The sequence below is a fragment of the Clavelina lepadiformis genome, chromosome 4, assembly GCF_947623445.1.
Source record: "Clavelina lepadiformis chromosome 4, kaClaLepa1.1, whole genome shotgun sequence".
NCBI classification, from domain to species: Eukaryota; Metazoa; Chordata; class Ascidiacea; order Aplousobranchia; family Clavelinidae; genus Clavelina; species Clavelina lepadiformis.
Genome location: NC_135243.1, coordinates 23,469,210 through 23,492,982, shown reverse-complemented (window position 1 = coordinate 23,492,982; position 23,773 = coordinate 23,469,210). Strand labels below are relative to the sequence as shown.

Here is a 23,773-nt window from a genome sequence, read left to right as displayed (position 1 = left end):
ATAAGGCTTTAGTCTAAACAGTTGAAGGGCTGCGTATTGCGATTTCAACATTTCAGTTTGAGTCGGTTCGGTAGCCGAGTGCTTGGAATGGTTCGAGCGGCCCAAACTGCAGAATTTAGCATGGACGCAATGAATATTATTTTTCATAAGCAAGATTGTGCACTTTATGTGTATGTTTTGTAGTTAATGACTGGAAAAGAATTTGTACGCACTCAATTTTTACTTTTTTAGTTCATAAATAGGACTAGATTAAATCAGTCAATTTCTATATGTACAGGCAAGGGCCATGCCGTAGAATGTGTGGCACCTGCACGCACGAGGTTTGTCAGCTTACACCCCAGGATTTTTTTTTATCTTTACATCGATTTAGGCATAATCAACAAACAAAGAAGCTGGTTGTTTTAACACTGATTTATAATAAATAAACATATGATAGAATTTGGCTTCAGTGCATGCCATTATGCCAAAATTTTCATCTTTGCATGCTAGATTTCTCATTAAAAACTGCTGTACTTTGCATGCACCTGGGCATTAATGCGTCTGGGTGTTTTTGTGCATCAATTTTGGTTGTATGGCACACGCAAAATCTTACCAAAAGTACCGATACGATACATAAAGTACCAATACATTCCAGTTGAGTACTGGCCTCGTAATAAATGCAACTCGTGTTCCATATTTGACACCTAGTGGTGTTATACCGTTAAAAAGCCCTTGGGCATGACATTAACAGCACTTGCTTTTGTTCAATGGACCTAGTGGACAGTTCTAAATTTGGACAATACGATATGAAAAATTAAAAACCAAATAAAAATCGTTTGACAATGGATACTTGCACAAAAGCTAACTTGTCAACCGGAGCTCAAGCACGAAGGACCATCGTCACGTTTAAGTTGCGTGTAGACTTTTCTCAGTTTGAGAATAAAGATTATCATACCATACCATGAAATGTTTTACAATGCAGTTTGCATGCTGGTCTCATATTTTAACATGGATTTGAAACAATGCTTTGTAGGACTTTATTGGGAATTAAATTCACGTGATATCTCTGTGCATGAATTGAACTTATGTTGCCAAATAGCCTTTTATTTGTTTTCATAGCTTATTTCCTGAGTCATGTCAATTGTTCTGTTGATGGTTGTTCTGTGTTAGGGAAATAATTATTTTATAGTTTTTAAGAAATACAGAGTTTACGAGGTTTTTAACTGCAATTCTTTTGGTGATTCATACAGATAGATGAAATGATTTTAAGTATATCAATTAAGATAATCAGATTGCACTATATATACAGGAGTTGAAAATAAAACATAGACACTGCATTGGTATGAATATTGATCGAGTATTGAGGAATTATTATGACGTAACTTCCTTTTCATTATCTCATATCTACTTCCCATTCAAGCCTTCACGTATGGGTGCAAAAGTAAAATTGACTCAAAATCATTTTTGTCGAAGTTCAAGGTCACTACTGTTACGTACTTCGTTTCTCACATATTGTGTGGTCGTTCGTCATTGTGTTTCCATTTGAAGCGTTTTTACCATTTGGCACCATTTTTTGTTTTTGTTCTTATTTATTTTGATCATATTGTTTGGCACCCCCGTCCCTCATTAAATATGAAGGTTGTGCATTTTTTCTCGTAGGGATGACTCGGTGTTTGGATGTGACCAATTAAACGTGACTTTATAAAAACGACTGGTTTGTTTTATAGCGTGACGACAGTATATAGTTGCTCATAGTTAAGAGTGTTGGGGTTCGCCATAAACGTGAAATTTTAGTCTAGCTACATGAACGAGAAAATTCTAGATACACTCCAATGCTACTGCTCCAAGAGATGCTAAAAATCTCTGCGTAGAACCAGCCAGGTTGCTGTATAATTTATTAATGATAATTTTGTCGTTTTGGTTTAAACCATTTTGCCAGCTGCCACTTCAATTTTAGACCTACTACTATTATATGTCAGATATTATGATTATTATTGTGTAGCTTGATTTATAGGTCTGCAGGTAAAAGTACTAATAAGTTTGTGATACTTCTGTTTTACAAAGTAGTCATTGTTCTGAGAAAGAAGAATGTCTGCTAGTGAAGAAGCATTGCCAGTAAGTAATACGCAAATTCTGTATGCACCAAAGGTGTTTTTCATTAATATAAATTCCGTTGTTTAAAGTGCTGTAGGCACTACAGCAACTTATAGCTAACCCATTAGACAACAAAACAATGTTGAGTTTAGTTGGGAAATTATGTTTTTATTCTTTTTTTCTTGCAATAGCCCATGTCAGCAACTGAAAGTTATCTTATGTTCATATGTTCATATCTTATGTTATGTTCTTATGTTCAAAATGTCTTATGTTCAAATGATATGAACACCTTGAAGTGTTACTGTGTAATCTAAACCGACCTAGGACAGTAATAGAAGTTTTGTTTAACATTTTGTTCTCGTTTTATGCTGATAGGACAAACATGGTTTAATGTTTTCCGCACTAAATATTCTTTTGTTCATGAGGTTGAGAAGGAAGAAAAGTCGGACAAAACAAATGTTACTGTTGTTCCCACGGCAACCGTCCAATCTAAACCGAAAATCCGAGGCAGGAAAAGTGAGAATGACATGTTTGCTTTGTTGAGTTTGCAGAAGATATGGCTTGGTTTAAAGTGTAAAGATTTAGTGTATCAAGTCGCCATATTTCGACCTTTGTGTAGTGACATCATATATAACTGCCTCTAGCTCCACACTTGAAATGTTTAATTTAGTTTTCTTTCTTGGCTAAGATACACCACAACTACCAATCATTGAACGTCGAAACTGGTTGATCCACAGACATTTTGTGAGGAAAGAATACGACACTTGCAAGGTATTAACGGCAGTTTCCATGAACATAAGTTTCATCATATTTACATAAGGTGAGGTCACTGTTTCACCATGTACCCTCGTGTAGAGCCTCATACAAGAACAGTTAAAGGAAACACGCGGCCAGTGCGAGTATGCCATTTATATCCAGGTGAGGACGTATTGTGACATCATTATTAAGCATAGTTTGTATGTATTAAATGATTGTTAATTACTCAGGCAATGATAATGAGAAATGAAGGGGACATTCAGAATTCACTCGAGCTCTTCCAAGCTTGCCATCTTCTCAATTCCAAGAATCCCGATAACTTGAAGCAAGTTGCAAAAAATTTGTAAGTTTAATTTGTCACTGTTTCTCTCTCTCTGTGAAAGCAATGGTTTTTCAGTAAAGTTGTTCAATTTTGTAACCTTTAAGTTTTTTTATCGCTCTGTAGCTTTTCACACAAGTAACTTTACGTTGCAACGCCTTGACCTGGCTTCATCAAATTTTAAGCATATATTTTAAATTGAATTAGAATTCTTCTCGGAAAACACAAGGGTGCACTAGAGTGCTACAACCATGCGGCAGAGCTGGGAGAAAAGGATTGGGACATTTGCCACTGCCTTGGAGTCTGCTACCAATTCCTTAAGCAATATGACAAAGTTTGTCCTACGCTAGATCATGTCATTCTTATTGTTGTATCCTGTTTTATAAAACTGTGCAAAAGCTTTTAACTGTTCTGTGTGACATTACAGTTTATCGCGGCAGGTTGCAGGATCATGTTGTAATTGTTGTATAACATTTGCTCTTATGTTGAGTTTGATATTTTAGGCTGAAGCTAGCTACCAAGAAGCTTTGTCAAGAAATCGTCACATTGTCACGTACAGCGCCCTCTCAAAGTTGTATCTTGAAAAGGATGAACCAGAAAAGGCGATGAGTCTATTACAAAAAGTTTAGTTTGGCCTTTGGTGTCTCACTCACACACAGCAAGGTTTGTAAACTCACTGCCATTGTTATAAGTAGAGCACCTAATAAAAGTAAATCTTCTTCGCGGCGTTGCCCAACCGGTAGGATACCGGTAGAAATGAATGCATTTTCTAATGTTGTGAAACGCAGTAATACTGGTCAAAATATCAAAGAGACCGTTTAGGACAGCGTCGAGATGGTGGGCGTGTGTACCGCGACACCAGACAGTTATGCAGCGCCCAACAATGAAGTGGACAGAGGCCAACGTTGCTGCACGTACAGTAGGTGCTGATGTGACAGAATTATGAATGACCTCACACTTATGTTTTATTCAAGTTTTACTGTATAGCTCATTTTAACATGTCTTAATTGTTTTTATCTGATTTGTGCGTGTGTTGTAGCTTTATTACTTAGAACGTTTTCCTTATCTTATCAAGCATTCCAACGTCTAAGCTGTAGCCCGGTAGCTCTGTTGCAAATAAAGGGTCTTATTCAAACATCTTGTCTCCACCTGATGTGTTTGGTGAGGGGATCACAGTTAAAGAAGAATCAGCTTGGTTGGAACGGACACAGCTGCAAATCTAAAAATACAACGCTCGGCTTTTGCAATACTTATAGCCTAGAAATTATTCTCGATGCGGTGAGTCATGAAAGTGACCTGGTCTTCACAGTTAACTTTCTACGTCGAAATACAGCCTATACTTACCTGTAATGGGAGAAGTCCGTTTTGGGTTCAATGGATTTGTAGATCATCGATACGAACGTTTTGTATTGAACGATACTTCTTTGGATGCTCTAGCAGCATCTGACGCTCAAGAATCGAAATTTCACTGGCTCTACTCCAGATTTTAGGAAATTCCCAGTATCTCAAACATTAGGGAAAACAATTTCTAACAGACTCACAGATTCAAAGAAAGTCTTAATCATTGCGAACAAATCTATGAAATAACATACGACAGGTAAAGTAACAATTTGTGATAAATTGTTAGCTCAGATTTCTAATACTGTCGTTATGTTATAATTATATATAAATAATATACAGAGGGCCATGTGGTTATCTGGTGTTTTTCTTTTCATGGATCTTCGGGAATTCTAACTCATGAGATGTGATTGAAATGCTAATAAAGCTGAAATACAAAATAGTTTTATCATTAGCGATTTTTTCCAGAGGTAATAAAAATATGATTTAGCTCCACCGCGCCATCTAACGGTACACGTTACTTCAGATGAATAGCTCTGAGCGAAAATTGCCTTTTTTATTTTTACTTCTGATTGACACCGAAGCTGATAGAATAAGATGCATTTGTCGAACTACTCCAGGTTAGCTTATGTCCTACTTACAGTGAAATAAGTGTTTTACTTTCTGTATTAACTTATATGCTTTTAGCCACACTTGAAAACGAAACATTTCTGAAAATAAAATCATATAATATGCAACTACTGTAATGTACCACGGCCCAAGTTCATCGCAAATGCCAGCAAAACGATACAAAAAAGAAAGCACAGGTTTCTATGAATAGGAAATATGATTCAGAATTTACTCAATTGTAATCTAAGATGTGGCCGAGTTGAAGCAGAAAAGTGACTGTGAAATTATACTGTATTAACGCTAGATGCTGCTAGCGAGCTAGATCCTTCAAGCAAGTCAGGCCTTCAAAGCGGTTATGACGTAGCCGCAATGGTAACGACCTCATGAACTCGAGTACAAAGAATGAGTGTGCTTGAGTTTAGTAATTGCACTTTGAAATATTGTATTTCGAATTACATTAGATATTTTTTTTGAAGGTGAACCTCCCCTTTAAGGTCTAGTTAAATCTAACTACTATATCAAAGACAAAGGAGTGCTAGGTTAACGTCTTGTTTCTGCTTAACTTTCTACACGCACATGTCCTGTTGAGGTAGATATGGCATTTCAGTTATATCAGCTACTGTTAGATAAGTTCTCATTTAGAAAATTTATGTCTTGCATAAAAAATCATACAATTAATTTGCAGTGTATTGTGTTTGCATTATTCACCATTCCTGGTCATTCTTTCAGCTCGCAGACAACCTGATTAAAAGTGAATCGGAAAGACAAATTTATTGGATCAGCAGCGATTTTGTATTTATCGGCAGCAACATTTGAAACTTATTCACGTTCACAAAGTTAATCGTTAAGATGTGGATGATGGTGTAAAGTAATGCATTTTACCGCTTGATGTCGCCCATAAGTTATACTTACTTTACTGTACAAAGTTGCAAGTAATTACTGGAGAATAATCGACATCTTACACACAGAAATGCGTTTCCACCATTTGGTCAAAAACAACAGCGCAGGATAAAAAGGAGTAAAAAGCGGCGATAAAACCGTAGTTGAACTGTAACACACGATCAAGGTTTGTTGGTAAATTGTATTTAAAAATTCAAGAATTTGTATATCCGTTAAATGGTAAAGTATAATTTGCTGAACTACCTGGGCTAACAATTTTTCAGCATTTGTGGCCAAAAAATAAACAAAATGATCTAAAAACTTTTATATGGTTTTTAGTTTTTACCCACCGTAAACTATAAACTGTTTTAAATCTTATAAATAAATGGAGAAGGAGCTTTTTGCAACATGTTGTAAACATTCTGGTTTTTTAAGGCTTGAATCCAAACACACAAAATTATCATGATGGAAAGTGCCATTTTATTTTTAAAAATCTGGCAATTAAGTTTCGCACATCACTCGACTTTACATCAGAAAGTTTTATCAAAAACGGAACAAATCACTTAATTACATTATTTACATATCTTTTGTACTTTGTCCGGTACAAGGGGCCAGCCATCACAAAAAAGAAAAAGAATAACTAAATAACATGTGGACTATAATGATACTTCCAAGTCTTTTGCTATTTTTACAAATCACTGTTGTCGTTTTTGATTGTTTTTACAGTTTTCTTCCGAGGATGATATTGTTGGTTACTTTGGTGTATTTGGTGTTCTCTGTTCTTGTTGGGTTTTTCCCTTCTCTGACCCTGGTGACCTCTCCTTTGGTTTTGGTGCTCTCTCGTTGGATGGTCTTTCCTTCGCGGCTGACTTCTTTGGGCTATCTGGCATTGTTGCGTTTCTTTTGTTCCAAGACGTAACGTTGTCCCAACCAAGTTACGTGAAAGTGAAACTTTTATTAATAAGTTGATTACTGGAATAAGTAAATATTTATCGTATATTATTTGTTGTTTTTGAAACATAAATCTTGATATAAATTTATTATTTTTTAAGATATCACGGCAAAATCACTCTCCATACCAAAAGCACACTGACCAGACGTAACGTACGTTTTTAAAATACATCACAAGAACACGGCGGCCTAAAAATCGTTATCTTTTTTCTGAATAGCAACGTTTTTTCCTTTCTTTCTCGAAACACCGTTTTAATACTTATGACCACTTTTTAGCTTTTTGGCTGTCGAGTACTTTATTTTGGTACAAATGCTTGTGTAAAATAAATAAAAATATACTTTTTGTACCGATACCTGCCTAAAAAGAGCTCGTTACCAAAATCGAGTTCCAGTTTATCTGTACCGCTTCATTTGAAGAAACGACATGGTCTGTTCGTGTGTGTTCAAGCATACGCAGGAAGATTTTTCAGTTCCTATAATAAATGTGAAGCCATTGTTTCGCGTAGGTGGTCATGCGAAAAGTGACATTTCAAGGACTTTTGTCAATACGCGATGTTCAATATTTCTGTTTAACTCTACAGTTTATTCACCTTTGTTGAACGTGACCAAACGCAGTACTTAGCAAATAAAAAGCAACCGCTGTACAAGTTTGTTGTTTCTTAGTGTATTAAAAGGCTTAACTGATCTTTTTTGAAAGTAAATTTGGGCCGCAACAACTTCTTGTCACTTACTTTATACTCAGTCGTAAACACATATTTGGGATATTTCATATATTTAACTGCAGATTGTTATCATTGTCCATTTATGACGTCAGACATGTTCATGCAAACGCCACAAAAGTTAAATTAGAAGCTATAAAAAAGCATTTTTCAAACTGGAACAATTATTAGTTAAGGAATATCTCAGGTTTTCTTTGGTTCCTGAAAATCTGCATCAATTTTCTGACAAACTTGTGTCAAGCTTCAAAACTTATTCTGCCAACTCTCAGTTTCTTGTGGAAAATGGATACTAGGCCGTTTATGGTTTTTAAATTTCTTGCTCGAATTTCTGTCTCTAGCTTTCTTAATCCTGCTGCGTTGCGTAGGTAAAATCAACCAAGAACCTAAGAACATTAACAATGGCTGTGACATCGACCGAAACCTTTCACTAATAAAAGCATTTTTTATTATCTTGGCTCTATCTTTACTACACCTTGGCGCTTGTGTTTGTTTTGGGTACCTATTAACCTATTCATGTTTAGTCAAGCATGTGAAGCAGATATCGCTTTCACGTTTCAAAATACAAAGTTCTATAAAGCAAAGGCGGATATATTTCTCGGCTTGCTTTGCGAAGCGATATATGACCAAAGGTGTTTTAAGTGCTTTTGTATTAGGCTGGGTTGATCATTTTGGATTGATCATTGTTTCTTCATTATTTTTGTTGATCGTGTTACCACTTGTCATCCTTCGCTAGTTAAAGTAAACGTAACGTTAAAGTCACGTACGTATTGGGATTCAACTGAAGTAAAAAATGCCTCGGGCACCTCATATAGCATAAGTAGTGTATCGTAAGTTGAACCTCTCGTTAAAGTAGCTGGGTGGATAAATTTTGGACAGAGAACAAACAAAACATCTGTCTCTAGTATATTCTTCGCTTAGAATGCCTTCTGCGACTTCCAGATATGATGTCTAAGGTTAAATGGAATCCATGACAAGAACGGCTGCAAAAATTAGGAATCTTAACTTTTTCATTACTGACATTGAGATTTGTTGATTTTTTTTACAACACTTCATAAAAACCAAGAATTGGTAATAATAATGGAACAAAAAACAACCAAAACACTGCCATCATTCTAATAACAGTACCTTTAATATATTTTACAGTCAGTTTATAGTCACTTTGGATCCATAACTCACACAGCGTTAAATATTGACAAAGATAACTTTGTTTAATTTATTCGTCGTAAACGTAGACTTTTTGCTTCTTCTGTGTCTCTGTTTAGTTTTTTCTTCATGGAACAGAAGTCGGATGAGTTCTAACATTGGCATGGGCTTGAACCCAACCCACTAAATTTCAAAACCAAATCCACAGAATCTTAGAACCTTTAAATCTTTAAATGTAGTCCAGTCAGCTACCAGTTTGCTGTCCAACCCATAATCAAAGTTCATACTCCTGGACACAAAAGTAAAAGAAACGGATGAAATGATAAGTGTTTGGGGTTTAAAGATATTTCTGCTTCACCTTCAACAGATCTTCAGATCCACTGATAGATAGACCTTCAGATATTTCCAGCACACAGCTCATTACCCCCTGTTGCGAGGTAATTCAGCCGCATTTAACAATTGTAAACAAGTTGTAAAGGTCGCGTTCACGTCAAGGTTACATCTGCCATATGCTCCATACACGTAAGTCTCAACATAGAACTTGTTGGGAATCTAGCCTAGAAATCAAGCGCCCGCAAAAAAGTTAGAGATGTTTCAACAACTTTTGTACTGGTGTTTTCGGATTCCTAAGCACACCGGAAAAATAGTATTTCTATACCAAATATCAGAATCGATGCGGATCCGCACACCACATCCTGACACAGCAGAAAATATCAATCCATGCGCTATTCATTTCTATTCCATTCTATTCACTTTTGCGAAAGCGTTTACAAAAACTTCACCGAGGAAACTCTGCAAAAACATGAGACAATAATATGGCGGAGTTTTGGTCTTTATGCGCATTTTTAAAACAAATCATTTTTTCGTCTTGATTCATAAAACAGTGCTTCATCTTTAGAGTACTTTGAGCTGCAAAAATGTATTGGCACAATTTTTGTTCTATTTTGCTGGTATTTTTTCTTTCATCTAGCAATCCCACACTCACGTGTTCTGACATGATACGTCATCAACTTCAAGAAAATGGTGACAGAAGAACTTTCTATTTGTTCAATTTATTTTGATTGCGATATAAATTTTATCAATGCATATAACTTGCACGTTGAAATAAAAATAAAAACCAGGAAATTTGAATTGATGATATTACCAACAAACATTTAACTTTACCGAATATGGAAAAATTTTAATAAAAAATGTTTTCAAATTAGAGTAAATATCGATTGAGAACTGTTTCGAATTTCTCCTGATGTCCCGAACGACGCTCTGGCTCCCCCTTCTGGCAAATATATTCATGGCAGTCTTCAAATGTTGCGTTGCCAGATTTTAATTTGGCGCCCAAGCCAGACCCAAAGCTGGCATAACGCTCCTGCGAATGGAACAGAACAAAGTTTTATGTGAGGGTAAGATGGAGTTTCAAAACTCCTAATAATTTAATGCAAGAATGATAAACCGCACGTTTTTGCTTAAAAGGACTTGAATCGATCTTCAGATTTAGAAGTTTTGACTAATATCTCTTCATAAAAGACTAAACAAATTTTAATGTGTCGTTACTTGTTTCATTTTATCAAGGACGCCATCTTGTTTTATTTTAGCCGCCACTCTTAGCGCCTTCGCAAAGCAATCCATGGCCCCGATATGCGATATTAGCATATCGGCAACATCGCTCGATTCGCGCCGGACTTTGCAGTCGAAATTCAGGCCGCCGGGTGCCAGTCCGCCCTGGTCTAAAATCGTCTATAAAATAAACAAATATCGTCATAAAAAGCGGCGATAAGTCTTTTGACATTTTTTAATTTCTTGCTTCTCGTGTTTAAGAATAAATCAATCAATCAATCAATCAATCAATCAATCAATCCAACACAAGTTCAAGTTCGTGGTTGAAGTTTACCTTCATGATGAAAGTCGCGTTCTTCACATCCATCGGAAATTGATCGGTGTCCCATCCGAGGTCCGGAGACCCTGTGTTCGAATCCACCGAACCCAGCATACCGTATGATGACGCCATCACTACGTCATGCTCATGACCGTGACCGGCAAGCGTCGTGTGGTTCGGTTCGATGTTCAACTGAAAACATGACGTAATAACTTGCAGTATAATCATTTTTACCTCCCATATTGTATATTTTGAATAGACTATACAATGCTACTGTACATTGAAAGGTGTCCTTCAAAATACCTTAAAGTCCTTATCTAAGTTGTATGTCTTCAAAAAAGCAATCACGGTCATTGCATCTGAAACGAAAAATTTAGATTTAATTTGTTGCTTTGCTTAGAACTGAAGTCTATGTAAAAAAAATCTTCAAAATTTTGTGAGTATATGGAAGTATACTTCCAGTATTGATGGCTTAGCATGTCCTGAAAATACTTAGGTTCGTTTAATACAGTTTATTATTATGTAATAGAGAAGACTTCCTCACCGTAGTCGTATTGGTGCTTGGTTGGTTCCTTCGGTTTTGGTTCAATGAGAAATGGCCCAGTGAACCCTATCTTCTTCTTGTATGCTGTTTATGATGTGATAGCGTTTCATTGTTAAGCTTATACAGCAAGAATGCAAGTATTATGACATCACAAAGCACTTTTCCTTACCTACGGCCATCTTGAAGAAGTTTGCCAAGCTGTCCAATTCCTCCCTCACATTCGTGTTGAGGAGGGTGTGGTAGCCCTCCCTACCTCCCCAGAACACGAAATTTTCGGCCCCCAGTTTCTTACCAACTTCTAGACCCTTCTTGACCTGTGCTGCCGCACACGCAACAACGTGGGCGTCTGCGTTTGTGGCGGCGCCATTGCTATATCTGATAATTTTGCGATAATAGACATCTAATCATTATGTTATTGGATAATATTATAATTATTCAATATTTGCAACAGCAATAAATAATGCTTATTAAATACGTACCGGAACAAATGTCTACAAATACTTTCTTAACACAAACTTAAACCAAACCTAAATTTATTTTCCTACTTTTCTTGACTATCGTCACAGATTAGCAGATATTGAAAAGCAATGCAGTGTACCTGGGGTGTGCAAACAAATTGCAGGTGTTCCAAAGTAGCTTGATGCCAGTTTTGTCTTGCAGTTCACTCGCTAATTCCACCAAGCGATCAAGATTTGAATTAGTTTCATCCAGCGTGGCGCCCTCGGGAGCGATATCCCGATCATGAAAAGTCCAGTACTAAACACAAGATTTAAAACATAATCAGTAGAGACTATGATTGTGATAAACACGGAAGCCAATCAGGGCATTAAATAATAACTTAATGCAACTTAAGACGTAATCTCGAGTTTAAAACTGGAGTGTGCATACCACATGCTCATAAAGAGATCTTGTGCAAACCCAATATAGGCTTTCATGTTAAGCACATCAAGGGATTAAGATCATGACAGTAACAAAAGTTACAAATATAGGCGATAATCCATTAACAAAAACAACACATTTAACATATGACATGGACTTAAGCTGGCTGTTTACGAAACACCAATGCTCGGAGACGATCACAAGTTACTATTAGTTACAATCTAGTTACTTACTGGTTACTAGGAGTTTACCTTCACGCCCAGCTTAGACATGAAGTCAAAGGCGACTCTCATTCTTCTTTCCGCGTTCTCGATGCTGTCTGATCCGTCGTCCCACGATCTTTTCAAGGTTGGGAACCCGAATGGATCAGCCCCTTGGTACATTGTTTTGGTTGAAATTGAAATAGATTATATTATTGGAGAATAGTGGTTAGAAGTTATATTCTTAGTCAAAGAACAAGAATGTTTGTTCCATGGCAATTGAGTGAAGTTTTGCAAAATAACATCTGTCAGCCAAAGAATTAGATAAAACAAAATAACTCGAATCTGCTGCACTTGAGCATAAAAGCTTATTTAGCTTATTTAACGCAGCTGGTTTCAGGTAATTTTTGTTTTTCACCTGTCCCACGGAACGTGTGCCAGTAGCAAACCGAGAAACGAAGCCAGTCTTTCATCGGTTTGCCCATAATCACCTCGTCCTCGTTGTAATACTTAAAGCATATGACGTCATCAACTGTAGCGTCTGGTTTGTATGGAACCTTTACGATGTCTATGGGAAAAAGATGTTCAGTTTGAGCTGTTAACGTTTGAATTTCAACACTTTACAACAATTTGAGATATTTTTTAAGCATAGCTCTTTCTAGCCATATGAGCAAAACGTTCTACGTAAACAACATTGTATACGCCTATGATGTCAGCATAACGTCACCGACCAATTGGGTATGTTGTCACTGAAGACGCCTTTTGTGCTTCATCGTTAGACGACTTTGAGGCTGGGGCAAACGACGACATATTTGTTTGATCACCTACCACTCTTACTAACAAAATATAAACCACATGATTGATGATAGTGGCAACAGCCTACAACGATTATAGTGACTTGAATATTTCTTCATCTTAACTTAATGCAGTTCGCAACGTTGCAAAAACATCAGTAGGCTTAATGCTGTTTAAACCTTTTCATATTCTTTCAATAAAATTCGTCGAAATCATTGTGCTTCAGTTTCCTTTGATACTCGAAGAATATCAACATTTTATGTACACTGACGACTAACTGTGTTGAGCTTATTACGAGCATGGCCGATAGCGTCGATTAATTACGACTTCAAGAGAATACACAAAAACTTTTTAGAAAAATTTTCGCTAGTTGCTTTGCAAAAGTTTAGCTGGCATAAAAGGACTTCAGCCTTTGCGCAAACACAACTGCGTCCTGGACTAACTTAGTAACGAGACAGGTAAAGCTGCACCTGTTGTTAAATTAATAATTAACTTCCAGCAAATTGAAAGACAAGAAACACAGGACTACATGGAGCTAATGATAAGAGACGAAAACAGGCTACATCCAAGCGAGTTACCATGTTGAAACTGGCACGCCAAACGTAAGTCAGCTTACTACACGTTGCTATGGGCAGCTATTAGTTTTTACATTGGTTTACAAGTGTTTAGGCTACTTTGCACTATCAAATTCCACTTTTGTATAAATCTATAACTGCAACAAAAGGTTGTGCTGCTATATATAAAATGCAAGTGTTTGCATAACTTTTACATTAACGTGTTTTTGCTTTCCTCGTACAGCTATAACAACGTTTCGCGTAGAATTACAAGCAGTTATATGATGTCATTTCCGCTTACTTGCTAAGCATGCGATAAGAGCGTCTTTTAATAGTTATAGGCATTTTAGATTGAAGAACAAACTTAATCAAATATAAAACACCATGTAGACCTACGATCTACACACGATAATATTAAAATTGAATTGGAAACGACATAATAACTAGCTATTTAGCCGTTGGTTGCAAATCAATATGCCTTAGGGCTTTGGCTATAATAATCGTTTTTCATCGAATGTGCAAGTTATGTCGCTGTCAACATCATGAACTTTCGTTTGGTATCTGAAATAAAAATCTTCTTTTCATTAATCCCCATTTTTTATTTTATGTTTTTCTTATGTTCAAGATTTGCAGTTTAATATTTTCTGAAGGCTTATTATTCTAAAAAGCACTGAGTATTTTAGTAAAGTTCCTACTTACAAAAAAACAAATTTATGTTATTGGATTTCATGAACTGATATTTTTTAATAAAAAGCTATAAAAACTCGTCTGCTCGGTAGCGGAATGGTTCGAGAGCTGAACTCGTAATAATGCGGCCCGTTTTGGGTGGCGCTCGGTAGCATTATTGTTGTAATATTGTTTTGCAAGGTATTTACGAAACCTGCTCCTATTCAGTAAGTCTGGGGAATAGTTTCAATTTTCTTGCTAAGCAAAATACCAGAAGGCAAATATAAACGGAGCGCATTAACTGGAACTTGCACAAAAGTTAGTTCGGTATCCGGTAATGATCGTTGAGTTTCAATTGCCATACTTCCTGCAGTCCCAGGCCAAAAGTTTTTATAATACCATATACAGTATTTAAAAAATTACAAAGTCGACAGTAAATCGTAAAATTGCCGGGTACGTTAAGATTTCCATGGCATATTAATCTTGAATCGTTACCAGGCAAATGTAAACTTTGCAAAGTTGAGCTGGTCTAGGCCAGGCCTAGTTTTAAATATGAGATAGGCATGTGCGCCAGACTGATCATCATGTATCGGTATACCTATTGCGGCTATATAATAAGGCTTTAGTCTAAACAGTTGAAGGGCTGCGTATTGCGATTTCAACATTTCAGTTTGAGTCGGTTCGGTAGCCGAGTGCTTGGAATGGTTCGAGCGGCCCAAACTGCAGAATTTAGCATGGACGCAATGAATATTATTTTTCATAAGCAAGATTGTGCACTTTATGTGTATGTTTTGTAGTTAATGACTGGAAAAGAATTTGTACGCACTCAATTTTTACTTTTTTAGTTCATAAATAGGACTAGATTAAATCAGTCAATTTCTATATGTACAGGCAAGGGCCATGCCGTAGAATGTGTGGCACCTGCACGCACGAGGTTTGTCAGCTTACACCCCAGGATTTTTTTTTATCTTTACATCGATTTAGGCATAATCAACAAACAAAGAAGCTGGTTGTTTTAACACTGATTTATAATAAATAAACATATGATAGAATTTGGCTTCAGTGCATGCCATTATGCCAAAATTTTCATCTTTGCATGCTAGATTTCTCATTAAAAACTGCTGTACTTTGCATGCACCTGGGCATTAATGCGTCTGGGTGTTTTTGTGCATCAATTTTGGTTGTATGGCACACGCAAAATCTTACCAAAAGTACCGATACGATACATAAAGTACCAATACATTCCAGTTGAGTACTGGCCTCGTAATAAATGCAACTCGTGTTCCATATTTGACACCTAGTGGTGTTATACCATTAAAAAGCCCTTGGGCATGACATTAACAGCACTTGCTTTTGTTCAATGGACCTAGTGGACAGTTCTAAATTTGGACAATACGATATGAAAAATTAAAAACCAAATAAAAATCGTTTGACAATGGATACTTGCACAAAAGCTAACTTGTCAACCGGAGCTCAAGCACGAAGGACCATCGTCACGTTTAAGTTGCGTGTAGACTTTTCTCAGTTTGAGAATAAAGATTATCATACCATACCATGAAATGTTTTACAATGCAGTTTGCATGCTGGTCTCATATTTTAACATGGATTTGAAACAATGCTTTGTAGGACTTTATTGGGAATTAAATTCACGTGATATCTCTGTGCATGAATTGAACTTATGTTGCCAAATAGCCTTTTATTTGTTTTCATAGCTTATTTCCTGAGTCATGTCAATTGTTCTGTTGATGGTTGTTCTGTGTTAGGGAAATAATTATTTTATAGTTTTTAAGAAATACAGAGTTTACGAGGTTTTTAACTGCAATTCTTTTGGTGATTCATACAGATAGATGAAATGATTTTAAGTATATCAATTAAGATAATCAGATTGCACTATATATACAGGAGTTGAAAATAAAACATAGACACTGCATTGGTATGAATATTGATCGAGTATTGAGGAATTATTATGACGTAACTTCCTTTTCATTATCTCATATCTACTTCCCATTCAAGCCTTCACGTATGGGTGCAAAAGTAAAATTGACTCAAAATCATTTTTGTCGAAGTTCAAGGTCACTACTGTTACGTACTTCGTTTCTCACATATTGTGTGGTCGTTCGTCATTGTGTTTCCATTTGAAGCGTTTTTACCATTTGGCACCATTTTTTGTTTTTGTTCTTATTTATTTTGATCATATTGTTTGGCACCCCCGTCCCTCATTAAATATGAAGGTTGTGCATTTTTTCTCGTAGGGATGACTCGGTGTTTGGATGTGACCAATTAAACGTGACTTTATAAAAACGACTGGTTTGTTTTATAGCGTGACGACAGTACACAGTATATAGTTGCTCATAGTTAAGAGTGTTGGGGTTCGCCATAAACGTGAAATTTTAGTCTAGCTACATGAACGAGAAAATTCTAGATACACTCCAATGCTACTGCTCCAAGAGATGCTAAAAATCTCTGCGTAGAACCAGCCAGGTTGCTGTATAATTTATTAATGATAATTTTGTCGTTTTGGTTTAAACCATTTTGCCAGCTGCCACTTCAATTTTAGACCTACTACTATTATATGTCAGATATTATGATTATTATTGTGTAGCTTGATTTATAGGTCTGCAGGTAAAAGTACTAATAAGTTTGTGATACTTCTGTTTTACAAAGTAGTCATTGTTCTGAGAAAGAAGAATGTCTGCTAGTGAAGAAGCATTGCCAGTAAGTAATACGCAAATTCTGTATGCACCAAAGGTGTTTTTCATTAATATAAATTCCGTTGTTTAAAGTGCTGTAGGCACTACAGCAACTTATAGCTAACCCATTAGACAACAAAACAATGTTGAGTTTAGTTGGGAAATTATGTTTTTATTCTTTTTTTCTTGCAATAGCCCATGTCAGCAACTGAAAGTTATCTTATGTTCATATGTTCATATCTTATGTTATGTTCTTATGTTCAAAATGTCTTATGTTCAAATGATATGAACACCTTGAAGTGTTACTGTGTAATCTAAACCGACCTAGGACAGTAATAGAAGTTTTGTTTAACATTTTGTTCTCGTTTTATGCTGATAGGACAAACATGGTTTAATGTTTTCCGCACTAAATATTCTTTTGTTCATGAGGTTGAGAAGGAAGAAAAGTCGGACAAAACAAATGTTACTGTTGTTCCCACGGCAACCGTCCAATCTAAACCGAAAATCCGAGGCAGGAAAAGTGAGAATGACATGTTTGCTTTGTTGAGTTTGCAGAAGATATGGCTTGGTTTAAAGTGTAAAGATTTAGTGTATCAAGTCGCCATATTTCGACCTTTGTGTAGTGACATCATATATAACTGCCTCTAGCTCCACACTTGAAATGTTTAATTTAGTTTTCTTTCTTGGCTAAGATACACCACAACTACCAATCATTGAACGTCGAAACTGGTTGATCCACAGACATTTTGTGAGGAAAGAATACGACACTTGCAAGGTATTAACGGCAGTTTCCATGAACATAAGTTTCATCATATTTACATAAGGTGAGGTCACTGTTTCACCATGTACCCTCGTGTAGAGCCTCATACAAGAACAGTTAAAGGAAACACGCGGCCAGTGCGAGTATGCCATTTATATCCAGGTGAGGACGTATTGTGACATCATTATTAAGCATAGTTTGTATGTATTAAATGATTGTTAATTACTCAGGCAATGATAATGAGAAACGAAGGGGACATTCAGAATTCACTCGAGCTCTTCCAAGCTTGCCATCTTCTCAATTCCAAGAATCCCGATAACTTGAAGCAAGTTGCAAAAAATTTGTAAGTTTAATTTGTCACTGTTTCTCTCTCTCTGTGAAAGCAATGGTTTTTCAGTAAAGTTGTTCAATTTTGTAACCTTTAAGTTTTTTTATCGCTCTGTAGCTTTTCACACAAGTAACTTTACGTTGCAACGCCTTGACCTGGCTTCATCAAATTTTAAGCATATATTTTAAATTGAATTAGAATTCTTCTCGGAAAACACAAGGGTGCACTAGAGTGCTACAACCATGCGGCAGAGCTGGGAGAAAAGGATTGGGACATTTGCCACTGCCTTGGAGTCTGCTACCAATTCCTTAAGCAATATGACAAAGTTTGTCCTACGCTAGATCATGTCATTCTTATTGTTGTATCCTGTTTTATAAAACTGTGCAAAAGCTTTTAACTGTTCTGTGTGACATTACAGTTTATCGCGGCAGGTTGCAGGATCATGTTGTAATTGTTGTATAACATTTGCTCTTATGTTGAGTTTGATATTTTAGGCTGAAGCTAGCTACCAAGAAGCTTTGTCAAGAAATCGTCACATTGTCACGTACAGCGCCCTCTCAAAGTTGTATCTTGAAAAGGATGAACCAGAAAAGGCGATGAGTCTATTACAAAAAGGTCCTTACAGAACTTGACTTTTAGGTTATTGATTGAGAATACTCTAAAGTAAAAATCCCACAAGCTTGTAAATTTTATCTTTAAATGTATGATTAAGCCAAGCTTATATTATCAGCGTACTTGATTTTGTTAAAATTTGTTGAATCTAACATTTTAAACTTGTTGTTTGCGTTAAAAGCCGTCGAGTTTTCTCCGGAAAATACGGAACTTCTCACATCTCTTGGGCTCCTGCACCTTCGCAAAAACAACTTCCATCGAGCTTTTGAACTTCTTGGTCAGGCTTTGACCTTTGATCCCGAGAATTATAAGGTTTTTACTTAACTATGTATATAGTCGTGACTCGTGTTGATAAGAAATGCTTTAGTGTGAAGTTAACTTAACTAGGTATGCAATTGTGGTGATTGTAAATGCATTTAGTACGCAGTTGCATTGACTAGAAGTTCTAAGAACTGTTCCAGATTGAACGTACACAAGCATATTATGCCGTAATAATATTGTCATGAACCATACTATGACTATTATATGTGGGGAAGTTCTATTCTAGAACATTCACCTGTGCTTCTAACAGAAGTTTTAGTAGTTACTACCCTTAGTAATTAACACTGTGCCGTGGGTCATATCTTTAAACTGGGATATGTTTCACTGAACATTTTTTTTGTTTGCTAGGCAATACTTGCAGCAGGTTCACTCATGCAGAAACACGGAGATTATGACGTCGCGCTTACCAAATACAGAGTTGCGGCACAAAAAGTTCCGGAGAGCGCTTCGTTGTGGAACAATATTGCCATGTGCTTCTTTGGGAAAAAGAAATATGTCGCAGTAAGTTAATGATGTATCTATGTTGTTTATTTCTAAAATCATCTTTATTAAAAACTTGAATCATGTTTCTACGAAGCAAAATGCTTTAAAATAGTAGCTGCAATTTCCAAAGTAAAGATAATATTTTTTCGCCACCAAGAAACATATTTAATTAGACAGATTAGATTAAAGTAATAAATATCGACATATTTGCATGGTATATTGTGTTTTCAAAACTCAATGAAAGAAATTTCGTTCCAGGCAATAAGTTGTCTGAAACGAGCCAACTACCTCTCTCCATTCGATTGGAGGATCCTTTACAACCTTGGCCTCCTTCACCTCACCATGGAGCAATATGCCAGCGCATTCCAGTTCACAAGTTCCGCTTTGACACTTAAGCCTGACCATGGACCACTTTTCACTCTACTGGCAGGTTCGTTACATTTGTTGCTGTTTTATGAAGTTTTCGAAGTGTAAAATCTAAGAAATTGTGATTTAGCACTGAGGCAATGCCGCCATATGTTGTGATCATGTTTGGTCATGGTGTGCGCATCAAAGCATGACATGGTGTTAAAGAAATGGATCGTGTTTGCAGATATCATCCTTGTTGTATTATAAAGCATGTATGTGTGTTAATATATCAAGTTACAGCTTTCCGGTTCCTTTCATAACCATAATTTTCCCATTATCACTTACCTTAAATTATGCCCAATTTCATTTATGGCAATTAATTATTATAGAATAATCAAGTTTATTCTACCACAAATGACAGAAGCAAATTACTTTTACAATATTTATTCAAAAATCGACATAACTTCATCACTGCTAGTAATAACAGAGATAAAAATTTTAGATTACATGAGTAGTTATAAAATTAGCTAAATCTACTAGATTACCGGTAGTATAAAAATCAAAGCAAAATGACTAAATTTTAAAAACGCCTTTTTTCAACGAGTTTTTCACGTTTAAGATTGTCGGTAAAATAGAAAACCAGAATATCGTTTTCGAATGGTGAGCATGCTTTTGCTACCGGCAACAATTTAATGTTAATTAGTTCGTTCCTTATTCTTTGCAGTTGCTCTCACCAACCTTGAACAAACAGAGAACGCTGAGAGAGCTTATGAGCAAGCCGCGAAACTCAACCCGTGAGTTCATTTCTGAATTATCCATTGATACTTTACTAATAGTAGGATATTGTAAGATTCATTGGTAGCTGGGATATTTACAATTCTCTGTACCGGGCTTGTTTGTTTGCGTTCAGTCTTTCGATGTCAAAACTGATGCTGTTGGTCTCTGAAATAATTTAACCAGAATAGACTTGAAATGTGAACTCGAATGACTCAGGAGAGCAAAAGGAAAGTTTGATGTCCCGGCTGTCGATTTGATCATGAATTTGCTGATATTTTTCTTTATGAATTTTTTGGGCCTTTTCCAACGTTTTCTTTTGGTTTAATTGTACTACTTAGTGCACAAACACGCAAGTTCTCTTCAATAACAGATTCCTGTATTTCAAAAACGTTAGAAAACGAAAATATTTAAGAAAATATGAATTTTAACCCAGGACCGATCATCACACAATGATCAACTTCTGCGTTTTCCTTCACAACCAGAACAGATCAAAAGAAGCCGGAAAAGTTTTGAGAAAATTTTACAAAAATCTCCCCACTGAGAAGAACGCCAATTTGGATAAAGAAGTCAGTGATTATTGTCTTGTATCTTTTGCTTTCAGCACTGACTCCACTTGACTCGATTTCGGTCATAGTTGAAGTCATATTAAGCTCTGCAACCTTTTGTCATGTCTGTCGTTTAGATGCTCGACGTTGGAAAGAAGCTTTCTGCGGCGTTGAACGTCGGTGATAAATTAGTGGCAGAAAAAGAGAAAGCTTCGAAGAAAAAACGACAAAAAGGTGAAACTTTGGGAAAATTAATTTCAAATTTTGAAGAAATTAATTCCATGGTATTTTTAAGTATCGCATTTTTATATTATTTATTTTTAGTTTTTGTATTTTTTATATTATTTTTAAGTATTTATTTATTTAATTTTTTATTTATTTTTTATTTTATTTTTATTTCCAAATATCGTATTTAGACCAATATTTAACTATGATTTCTAATTTAGTAAATTTTTAACCGAAAACCATTTCTTTGTTTCAAACAAAAATACATGTCCAATTTGCAAACGTACCCGTACGTACCATTTTGACCATTAAGAATTTATCTAAGATCAATACTTTGTCAACAAAATTATAAAATTCTTTAAAGTTGGAATTTGTGTCCTGGATTAAATCTATGATGACTTTTTAGACGGAAGCAAGACAGCTCCATCAACTTCCAAAGATACGGCGACATCACGAGCTGATGATGACGCAGAAGGAAGCAGAGGCCCCGCACTTAAATCGACCGATCTGCCGCCTCTCTCCAGGTTATTATGACCTCATAATAGTTGTGTTTTACATATAACAACAGATAACCTTTGAACTTATGGAGCAGGCTTAAACGTGGAGAGTTTGATCGTGACTTAGTGTGATCTGGTTTGCCCCATGTTTTAGCTTCGTCATAATGCAATAAGATAAACTTCAGTTTAACCGGATCAAAATTCTTTTCAATGTCCGGAAACTTTACTCGAAATAGGCTTTTCACAATTTCTTTACCAACACTAAAGTATTTCATATCCTACCTTGTGTTTCTAAACACACTGGAGCAGTGCCCTTGGGTTTACTTTAACGTTTGGGCTGTATAACCTTGGCTCAGTTCATAATAATCAACCAGTGTTACGTCACCACAGCAGCAAGCCTGCAAATCTTCCAAAACTACCACCACTTTCTACGTCATCGTCACGCGGCGTGGAAGGGGATTTACCCAAGCGCGATGACTTCACATCCGGCCAACCGACAATGGACCGACCAAAGACAAAGAATAAACCAGCCCTGCTCGCAGAATGATGTCAATTATATGATGTCACTTTTCCTTTGTTTGACGTCACACTTAGCAGTTACCCTATGACTTTTTGATCATTGGCGCCGTTGGTGGTTGTATATTTTGTTCAACGTGAAACACTAAGTCTAAGTATTTTATAATTTGTAATTATCAAGAATTTTTTGCCCAAAAATATTTGTTTTAAAACTTATGCACAATGTCATGTACCTTGCGTTGTTATACTGTATCACGCATAGTTGCACAGTTTTAATATTACAGCAACACCTTGTTTCGAAAAGTTTAGAGACGGTGATGTTTAAAATCATTAGGTGTTAGGTGATGTTTAAAATCAGATGCTAGCCTCGTTATTCATTGTTTAAACGAAAATACGACCGCAAAGAATCAACGAACTGGAAAGCCCACTTTCCACCATAGTGGCATTAATGAGATTTTATATGTAATAAGGGTTTTGAATGGTTTCGTTACAGAATTGGATTCACGTTATAACTTATAAGCAATAGCAGTTCTTAGTTCGCTAAAAATGACATAAGACAGGGGGTGTGGTAAAATCTGACTGTGTAAAAGATGACAATTTTGTGGAACTAAAATGCTATTAGTACAATTTAAACTCAATTTGAATCTTTTGCTAAATGTCCAATTGGTTTTATCTTTCTCATATTTGATATGCATAGAAAGTTCGACTAAAATAGATCCAGCAGTTTTACCTTGTAATTTATTGAAAGTGAAGATAAACCTAAGACAGGTAATTTCTGAGATAAAATGTGCCACTCTCTCCACTACTATGAGGTAATAATGGGATTTTAGATGCGCAGTGATTTTTAAAAGGATTTGCTTTAAAAATCTCATTCGCTGCTGTTGACAGTAATTCTTAACTTGCTATAAAGGTCGGTAACTGACATGTAAAAATGTGAGTGTGTAAAAGACGACCGTTTTGTGGAACTAAATAACGACAGCAATCGGGAAAATTACTCTGGAACGTACAACTAAATTTGAGCGACATTTGTTCGTCTGACTACTCTCACATGCATCTACTGGTTAGGTCTCTGCATACGTCTTCAGGCTACTGGCTTGACTACAGCCTATCATAGATTTTTTTTTTTTTTTTTTTTAAACGTTCTTAAAACAGTGTTAAGGCACGCTTAATAAGAAATAAATAAAAAAAATGATCGTATAAGTTTCGGGGAGAACACAGAGTACTTCAAAATTCGGAATAGACACAAAGTATAACGACGTAATGCATTTCGTAATTTTGGCCTGGGCCACGTTACAAATCAAGAAGGAACATAGAGGTTACACTCTTAGTTTACAGTTGAATTAAGATCGTCGGGGTTTGGTTCGTATATATATTCG

At 36.1% G+C, this 23,773-nt stretch overlaps 3 protein-coding genes across 10 annotated transcripts; 2 read left to right on the top strand and 1 right to left on the bottom strand.

Moving 5' to 3' along the window:
• The first annotated feature begins 1,960 nt into the window (after positions 1-1,960).
• LOC143452539 (BBSome complex member BBS4-like) lies at positions 1,961-4,283 on the top strand. Of its 7 annotated transcripts, none has more exons than XR_013115053.1 (9): positions 1,961-2,094; positions 2,499-2,589; positions 2,762-2,844; positions 2,929-2,991; positions 3,060-3,172; positions 3,356-3,482; positions 3,652-3,811; positions 3,971-4,067; positions 4,224-4,283. XR_013115053.1 is itself a non-coding variant. In XM_076953553.1 (8 exons), the coding sequence occupies exons 1-7, from the start codon at positions 2,068-2,070 to the stop codon at positions 3,775-3,777; spliced, it is 630 nt and encodes a 209-aa protein (XP_076809668.1). In that variant the 5' UTR covers positions 1,961-2,067; the 3' UTR covers positions 3,778-3,811; positions 3,971-4,283. The 7 variants fall into 7 exon arrangements, 3 of the variants coding, with proteins under 3 accessions (XP_076809668.1, XP_076809669.1, XP_076809670.1); XR_013115052.1 differs by having other exon boundaries at positions 3,971-4,071; XR_013115054.1 differs by having other exon boundaries at positions 3,960-4,067.
• A 5,537-nt stretch (positions 4,284-9,820) lies between these two features.
• On the bottom strand, positions 9,821-13,172 carry LOC143453181 (xylose isomerase-like). Its single transcript, XM_076954360.1, has 10 exons — positions 13,012-13,172; positions 12,699-12,848; positions 12,332-12,453; positions 11,800-11,957; positions 11,371-11,576; positions 11,202-11,285; positions 10,961-11,016; positions 10,673-10,849; positions 10,336-10,518; positions 9,821-10,150 (listed from the first exon to the last, which is right to left on the bottom strand). Exons 1-10 carry the CDS (start codon positions 13,088-13,090, stop codon positions 9,989-9,991), a joined length of 1,377 nt encoding a protein of 458 aa, XP_076810475.1. The 5' UTR covers positions 13,091-13,172; the 3' UTR covers positions 9,821-9,988.
• A 1,632-nt stretch (positions 13,173-14,804) lies between these two features.
• Positions 14,805-22,670, top strand: LOC143452538 (BBSome complex member BBS4-like). Of its 2 annotated transcripts, none has more exons than XM_076953552.1 (15): positions 14,805-17,010; positions 17,415-17,505; positions 17,678-17,760; positions 17,845-17,907; positions 17,976-18,088; positions 18,272-18,398; positions 18,568-18,688; positions 18,867-18,997; positions 19,355-19,507; positions 19,748-19,919; positions 20,562-20,631; positions 21,048-21,180; positions 21,297-21,393; positions 21,791-21,908; positions 22,275-22,670. In XM_076953552.1, exons 1-15 carry the CDS (start codon positions 16,984-16,986, stop codon positions 22,426-22,428), a joined length of 1,653 nt encoding a protein of 550 aa, XP_076809667.1. In that variant the 5' UTR covers positions 14,805-16,983; the 3' UTR covers positions 22,429-22,670. The 2 variants fall into 2 exon arrangements, with proteins under 2 accessions (XP_076809667.1, XP_076809666.1); XM_076953551.1 differs by having other exon boundaries at positions 14,806-17,010; positions 22,272-22,657.
• The last annotated feature ends 1,103 nt before the right edge of the window (positions 22,671-23,773 follow it).